We start from the raw sequence: 8,164 nt of genomic DNA, 5'->3' as shown, positions 1-8,164 counted from the left end.
GTCCCGCGGAGTGCGGCTTCGCCCGCCTTTCCTCCCGCGGCCCCTCCGGGCTCATCACAGGCGGCCCCCCTCCCTGCCCTGCAGCGGCCCCTAAAGAGAGCACCCCCTTGGCTCAGCAGAGCTTACTGAGTGCTTCCTGTTTACTCGGGAATTGAAATTGGTTGACGTCTAAAGCACGAAGGCCAACGAAGAAGGCTGTCTAGTGTAAAAAAGAATTGTGTAAAACCAGGGCTTGTGTGTGTGAGTTTCCCCTGAGCTGGGAGTTATGATAATGGGGGCGAGAGCAGATTTCGATGGGGCCCTAGCTGAGCCATAAGGGCAGGGGTGGTAGAAGGAGAGAGGGTCGCTGCCTGGATGAGGGTCCCGTCCTCACTCCTGGAAGCCAAGGAATATCCAGTTTCCTGATAGAGCCGCTCCACGTGCCCCGAGGCACGAGGCCTAGGATGTCCATGTCAGGGTCCCTGTGTGTCCCCTCTGTGTGCCCCTCTGGGGAACTGGCAAAGACTTACTTAAATCCCCTTCAATTTGAATTAGGTTGGTCTGGGGAGGGAGGGGCCTATGGGTCTACATTTTGATAAAGCTCTCCAAGTCATTCCAACAAGCCTTTCTGGGTAGGAAACCTTGAAATGAGTGAGGGAGCAGAGTTCAACACCAGAGCACAGAACTCAGGGTAAATAGGCATGGGTTTGAATCCTGGCTGTGCTACCTGTGATCTGTGTGACCTTGGGAAAGTTACTTAACTTCTCTGAGCCTTGGTTACCTCTTCTGTAAAAAAGAACGAATGTACCCACATTTTAGGAAAATTAGTATTTGGAAACTTCTTACAACAGCCCTGGCATGTAAGGATATACAAATAAATTTCAATCCTTGCCCTGAAGACAGTGGGCAAAGTTATTTGAAGGCTCTGCACTGTGTAACTCCTCTTTGGGGCAGTGGCCTTTGAGCGTTTTTAGTTGTATGGTTTGGGGGCAAATCTCCTGTCTCTTCTGCCCTTTAAACTTGGTCTGAGGTCGCCAAGTGCCGCCCCTCCCCTCTCAGCTGAGATGTGGGCTGCACTCATGGCAGAAGGTGGAATGGGGAGCAGTAGGTGTGTCATGGGTCCAGGCTTCCTGCCCCAGGAGATCCCTCAGCAAAGCTTTTGCCTTCAGAGCCTGCAAATCAGGACTTGTCCCCAGGAAAAGCCAGTCCCTGCCAATTTCGTGCAGCCGCTCAGCCCTGGAGTCAGGCCAGAGCAGGGCAGGGAGTGCCGGTGCTCCCTGAAGTGGGAGGAGAGGAACCGGGGAGACCGGCCGCCTTTAATTTTCTTTGCCTGCAGAACGGGTTCCTTGGGTGCAGACAACATGGGGCAGGGGCTTCAGGGCCGTCTAGACTCCAGTCACCATGGGCCTGGCAGGATGTGGCTCAGCCTGGGAGAAATCACGGCTCTCCCCTGCCCAGCCCAGCTCCTCCTCAGCCCCAGGCCACTCGCCGATGACAGCTCCGTGAAAGGCCCAGCCGACAGCACCTGTCAGCTGCTGTCTGGGTGGAGGCTCAGCCAGAGCTGAAGGCAGAGAGAAACAATAATACTTCTGTTTTCCAAGCACTTCTGTATACCAGGTGCTGCTCTAAGCACATTCTCTACTCAGTTAATCCTCACACCTGTCCTCTGAGATGTTTACTATTATTGTCTCCATTTTACAGATGAGGAAAATAGAGCCCAGAGAAGTTAAGCCATTTGTCCAGGGTCAACCAGCAGAGCCTGGATTCCCACCCAGGCAGTCCTGCTCCATAGCCCTCGCTCTTAACCATGAGATACAGCCTGCCAGCTCTCTGCCATCCGTCCTGCCTAGAAAGACTCTCTGGCCATTTGCTTTATCATGCTTCAACGGCCACCCTCTTTAAACTTCCATAGAGCCGGTTTTACAGTTGAGGAAACGGAGGCCCAGAACCATTAAGTGACTTATTTAAAGCTCAGATAGTAAGCAGCAAAGGTAGGCCTAGATCCCAGGTGTTTTCCTCCAAAAGTCCAGGGTCCTTTGAAGTGTTAGAGCGGGGTTATCCCACATGGGCATCCGGGAAGGGACTGAGGAGGCTGGAGGAGCTGGGTCAGCCTGTCCATTCATTGGGGAACCGACCTCCTGGCCAAGGCTGGGGAACTGGACTCAAAATTCACACGTACTTGGGGCATTCACACCCATGAGGGACACCTCAGGGGGGAAAGTAAATTGATTTTAGCTGATAATACCGGGTGGTAAACAGGCCCTTGATCCCTGACATTGCAATAAACTTTGTTGACATAAGCTTGCCCTTCAGCTGCCCGCTCTCCCAGTCACCCTGGGGTTCCATGCTGGCTGAGCTCTGCCCCCACCCAGTGTCTGTTGGTAGGAGGTTGGGGCCCTGTGGGAAGGAGGTGGTGGAAAAGCAGCTGGAAGGAGTCACAGTCACCCTCCCACCTCCTGTTCTCGTAGGAAGACCTCCCCCGAGCAAAGCCCGGCCCGTTTCCCTAGTGACCAGGGTGTTTCTGTCTCTCAGCTGCAGGCACCATGTCCGAGCCATCCCGGGATGCCCGCCCGATCCCCCGCGGCAGCAGGGCCTGCCGTCGCCTGTTCGGCCCCGTGGACAGTGAGCAGCTGCAGCGAGACTGCGACGCTCTGATGGCCAGCTGCGTGCAGGAGGCCTGTGATCGATGGAACTTCGACTTTGTCACCGAGACACCGCTGGAGGGTGACTTCGCCTGGGAGCGGGTGTGGAGCCTGGACCTGCCCAAGCCCTACCTGCCCTCAGCGCCGAGGAGGGCCCAGGACAGCCTGGGAAGAAGCAAGCGGTCCGGCAGCTCACCTGCCCTGCTGCAGGGGACAGCTCAGGAGGACCACGTGGACCTGTCACTGTCCTGCACCCTGGTGCCTCGCTCCCCTGAGCAGCCTGAGGGGTCCCCAGGTGGGCCGAGCACGTCTCAGGGCCGCAAACGGCGGCAGACCAGCATGACAGGTGAGGACAGATGCAGGGAATGACACTGCAGGGGACCACGACTCAGGATTTGTGGTGCAAGGGCTGACCGGTCTGGTCCAGCTTGCTCATTAGGAGGGGGAAACAGGCTCAGAGAGGGGAAGTAACTTGCCTGAGGTCACACAGCCAGGACCAGCTAGCTCTCCCTTATTCGGAACATTGATTGAATGCTAGCCCTTCACTGAATTTCTAGGGTGGATTTCACTTAGACCTTGTAGCAATCCATGTGACATTCTTGCCACCCTTTTACAGGCAGGGCAAAGGTTCAGAGATGTAGGTTTTCCTAAAGACCCACAGTGAATTTGCCATGAAGAGGAAACGAATGATAGTAATTTCCTGGCTGCTCTGTCCAAACTAAACTCCCCTTCCCCCTGTCACACACACACACACACACACACACTTCCGGTCCCTCTGCCCCGCCTATTTTGTTCTCTTGGTAATTTTTACTGTCAATAGCCATTTCTTTATTTTGATATTGTCTGTCTCCCCAACTAGGATATTATCTCCACGAGAAACGGATCTGTGTCTCTCTTGTTCATGGCTGAATCCCTAGCACCTAGAATGGTGTCTGCCACACAGTAGGCGCTTGATAAATAATGAATGAGCCATGTTGCCGTTAAGCACCTAGTAGGCCGGGCCTGGACCAAAGCCGTACAGAGAGCGTTCCCTTTCATCCTCAGAGCAGCATAGCGGCGTTGCCCGCGTTTACAGGCGCGGACACTGAGGCTCCGTGAGATGCAGCCAGGAGTCCCACCGCAGACCTGCAGCTGGGTCGGAACTAACAGGAAGGATAATGACAGCAGCTAGTGTTACACGGCCCAGGCGCTGTGCAGAGCCCTTCCCGGGTGACCTGAAGGTGTGCGTAGAGCAGGGTGTCCCAGCGCTCGGAGGCACATGCAGTGCGCCAGCCACCAGCGCTGCTGAGCTCCTGACACGTGGCTAGTGTGACTGAGGAAGGGAACTTTCCATTTCATTTGGTTTTAGTTCATTTAAATAACCACATAGGCCTGGTGGCCACGGTTTGGGGCAGCTTGGGTTAGAGCAGGCCCAGGGATCCGGCCCCATTGTCACTCACGTCTGTGAAGGGGGCCGCTGGGTGAACGCCCTGGGAGGTGGGGGGGAGGTGCCGGAGTTCTTCCCTGTACAGTACTTGGCAGCGTGGGCGGGGTCGTGGCCCCTCTGCCGTTGGCCTGGTTGGGTGGCTCTCGGTGGCCTCTCTCTCTCTCCTGGCCTGGCTGACCTCTGCTCTCTCCCCTTAGATTTTTATCACTCCAAACGCCGGCTGATCTTCTCCAAGAGGAGGCCCTAACCGCCCACGGGAAGCCTCCCGCTCCTGGAAACACAGCCTCCCGCAGGCCCGCTCTACACCTTGCGCCTCAGTCCTTCCGTTTGTGTGTCTTAATTATTGTGTCTGTTTTAATTTAAACTCCTCCTCATGTACATAGCCTGATCGCCACCACCTTCCCACCCCGCCCGCTGCTGGCATTAGAATTATTTAAAGAAAACAGACAGCGGAATGATAGGCCTATTGGATTGCCAGGCATTTTTATTATGCAAACTACATATTATTTAAAACCTCCTCATCCTACACTCACTATTTCTTCTCTCCCGGAGGTAAGGTGGGGCCGGCCTGACCCTCATCTGCTGGGTGGTGCTCGGGAGGGGCCTGGTTCCCTCTGTTCCCTACTTCAAGGACCGTATGAAATTCTGCTCCTTTCCTTCACTCTCAGACCCAGTTCCTTACCCCGAGAGAAGTAAAGAGATAGCACTTTGAAGGGGCCCAGCAGCATGGGGGGGGGGTGTCATCCAAACATTGGAGTCCCCTCGCCTCCTCTAAGGGTGGGCAGGGTCACCTTGAAGTGGCCACGCTGGAACAGGGGTGGGGACTGGCACCCTCCCGGCCCCTGCTACCCACTCTGCCCTGTGAGGGCCAGAGGAGGCAGGATCCCGCAGCAAAGCACCAGCCTCCCTCACACCCTTTCCTGCCCAGGCGCCCCGATTTTCCAGCCCAAGTCCCTCTCTGCTTCTCCCCTCCCCCTCTATCCTCTCCCAGCCCTGGGCAGCTGCTCTGGGGTGCCTGTGCCCCCAACTCAATGGACTGAAGGGCAGGGTCTACCTCAGGCAGCTGGAGCAGTGGGTGCCCCTTCTCTCCGCCCTGGGGGCAGGGTCTGGGTGGTCCGCAGGCCTCCGGGAGTGGCCATCTCTCTGAGAGGGATGTGTGGGTGGGGGAAGCAGATGTTTCTAGGAGGGAGTGACACCTGCCCCTGGAACTCATCCCAGGGTCTCCCCCTCTGCTCCACCCTCTCCCATTCATTGCACTTTGAAAAGCAGCTGAGCAAGGAGTCAGGTGTTTTAAACGGTGGGAGTGAGGCTGTGGATCGGCTCACAAGCGGGCTGACAGCGGGCCTGCGAGTTGTGTTATCTCTCCTGGTGCTGCACGCTGAGCCCCCAGAGGCACCCAAGCACTTAGTGGGTCTGCCCCAACCCCTCGCACCCCATGTAACATCCTGTCCTGGACTGTATTCTCCTGTCTTTACTAGACTGTACACCTCTACAGGGCAGGGGCCACATCCTGTATGGCTCTGTGTCCCTCACAGCCCCCCCCTCCCCATCCCCCAGTGCTGGATATACAGCAGGTGCTCAATAAATATTTCTTGGAAACTTTACTTGTAAATATACCTTGTTATTTTTAAGAATAAGTAGGCGGAGGTGGTGTGGGCTTTTTTTTTGTGGTTGTTTTTATCATTTAAAAAATGAAGCATTTAAATTAAAAAAATGCAAAAAGCTTAGCAAAAGAAGGATTATCAGGCAGAAAAGAGACAAACAAGAACAAAATTTAAAAAGTAAATCATCACACCTCTGCAAAGATCACCACTGTCAATATTTTGGTTTGCTGTGTGGTCTTCTTTAGTAAAGGACATATTGTAGCTTAACACCATTACTCATTGGGGAAATGCAAATAAAACCACAATAAGATACCACTAGGCACCTACCGGAATGACTACGATGAAAAAGGCTGACAATGCAAAGTGTTAACAAGGGGCCTGGCCAGTGTGGCTCCGTGGGTGAGGCTGACCCATGAAGCAGGAGGTTTGATTACCAGTCAGGGTACATACATGCCTGGGTTGTGGGCTTGACCCCCAGTAGGAGGAATGCAGGAGGCAGCTGATCAATGATTCTCATTATTTATGTCTCTCTCTCACCCTCTTCCTCTCTGAAACCAATAAAAACATTTCTTTTTTAAAAAGTACAATGTGTTGACAAGGGTAACTGGAACTCGTATTCCTCGCTGGTGGAAATATATTTCAACTACTTTGGAAAACTAGCAATATCTTCTACAGATTCCTCCCCTCCTGCCTTACCTCATGACCCAGGAATTCTAATCCTGTGTTTGTTCTCAAGAGAAATGAGTACAGATTTCCACCAAAAGATATGGCCATGGCAACATCATTCTTAACAGACCCCAACTGGAAACAACCTAAATGCTCATAACAGGAGAGTAGCTACGTCAATTGTGTATCTTTCTATAGTGGAATACTATACAACATTAAAAAAAACACAAAGTATTTTTACATGTGTGCTCTGATTATCTATATACTAGTGACCCGGATTCGTGCACATTGAAAGGATATTAATTAGAAGGTGGCCCGTGGGGTGGGACTGGGCAAGATGGGCTGGACACGCCCTAGAGCAGTGATGGCGAACCTATGACACGCGTGTCAGAGGTGACACGCGTGTCAGAGGTGACACGCGAACTCATTTTTTTGGTTGATTTTTCTTTGTTAAATGACATTGAAATAAATAAAATAAATATCGAAAATATAAGTCTTTGTTTTACTATGGTTGCAAATATCAAAAACTTTCTATATGTGACACGGCACCAGAGTTAAGTTAGGGTTTTTCAAAATGCTGACACGCCGAGCTCGAAAGGTTCACCATCACTGGCCTAGAGCCAACCTCCCGCAGTCCCTCACCAGCGTCTGCGGAGTGAGTGGGGTCCCTCCAGCAGGTGGGGTCCCTCAGCCTGGCTTGCAGGGATCGGGCCGAAACCGGCTCTCCGACATCCCCCGAGGGGTCCCGGAGCGCAAGGGGGCACTCTGCAAAGTTGCTGTGGTACAGGGTGTGGAATGCACGGGGCACTGCTCCTCATCCCTGGGCAATCAGGCTGGCACATGAACAAGGCCGTCTGCAATGGCAGGGTCACAAAACAGCAACAGCCAACAGTGATCATCATCTGCCTCACATGGCTGCAAATGTTTCATATGGTTTATAGCAGGGGTCCTCAAACTACGGCCCGCGGGCCACATGCAAATACAAATATTGTATTCGTTCTCGTTTTTTTTTTTTACTTCAAAATAAGGTATGTGCAGTGTGCATAGGAATTTGTTCATAGTTTTTTGTTTTTTTAACTATAGTCCAGCCCTTCAATGGTCTGAGGGACAGTGAACTGGCCCCCCGTTTAAAAAGTTTGAGGACCCCTGGTTTATAGCATGGAGTCCTTACAATATGCCCACTAGGAGGGCACTGCTATCGTCTCGATCTACAGATGAGAAACGTCAGTCACTCGTCTGAGGTCACAGACCTAGGGGGTGGTGGGAGCCAGGACACCCCCCCTGATGGCCCGGGTCACGCCACCTGCTCCATCGCCCAGAAAGGGCAGTGCCTCGCCCAGGGCCGCACCGCCGTGACGATTCTAAGAGGAGGCTCTCGGGGACCTGTCTCCTCCTGCGGCTGCCGTGGTTTGGGATGTAACTCAGGTTTTCTCAGTCTTATGTAAAGCGTGCTCTATAAACGCAACTTCAAAATGGACTCCCTGGCCCGGGTTCCGCTGCGTGGCCAGCCCCCCCGACCTCCTGCTGTGGCTCAGAGCCAGCAGCTGGAGGCAGGGGGCCCAGGTCTCCAGGTTTGCACCCAGCTTTTGCCACCAAACCCCAGAACAGGGAGTATCTTGCTTCAGGCTTCACTAGAGTGTGAAGTAGTTCAAGCATCTTTAGGGACTTGAAAATTCGTGAGTGCGAAAACTTATTCATTTATAAAACGGCCTCATTATTCGTTAATTCAGTTTTTGTAAAATGCACCTTCTCAGCTCAGAGTTTTCGGTCCAGGGACACTGTATTTTATTTTATTATTTTATTATTTTTTTAATATATATTTTATTGATTTTTTACAGAGAGGAAGG

The 8,164-nt window shown here is 52.8% G+C and overlaps 1 protein-coding gene across 1 annotated transcript; it reads left to right on the top strand.

Annotated features, from left to right (window-relative positions):
• Nucleotides 1-1,289: 1,289 nt before the first annotated feature.
• On the top strand, nucleotides 1,290-5,651 carry CDKN1A (cyclin-dependent kinase inhibitor 1A (p21, Cip1)). Its single transcript, XM_014529623.1, has 3 exons — nucleotides 1,290-1,596; nucleotides 2,512-2,967; nucleotides 4,245-5,651. The coding sequence occupies exons 2-3, from the start codon at nucleotides 2,523-2,525 to the stop codon at nucleotides 4,292-4,294; spliced, it is 495 nt and encodes a 164-aa protein (XP_014385109.1). The 5' UTR covers nucleotides 1,290-1,596; nucleotides 2,512-2,522; the 3' UTR covers nucleotides 4,295-5,651.
• Nucleotides 5,652-8,164: the final 2,513 nt, after the last annotated feature.

The sequence above is a fragment of the Myotis brandtii genome, unplaced genomic scaffold (assembly GCF_000412655.1).
Source record: "Myotis brandtii unplaced genomic scaffold, ASM41265v1 scaffold687, whole genome shotgun sequence".
Lineage (NCBI taxonomy): Eukaryota > Metazoa > Chordata > Mammalia > Chiroptera > Vespertilionidae > Myotis > Myotis brandtii.
This window is presented reverse-complemented; position numbering and strand designations above follow the sequence as displayed.

Bases quoted from the DNA above. Each gene is read 5' to 3' on its own strand.
- CDKN1A (XM_014529623.1), top strand. From the start codon at position 2,523: ATGTCCGAGCCATCCCGGGATGCCCGCCCGATCCCCCGCGGCAGCAGG. The intron at 2,968-4,244 runs GTGAGGACAGAT...CTCTCCCCTTAG, and splicing joins GCGGCAGACCAGCATGACAG to ATTTTTATCACTCCAAACGC.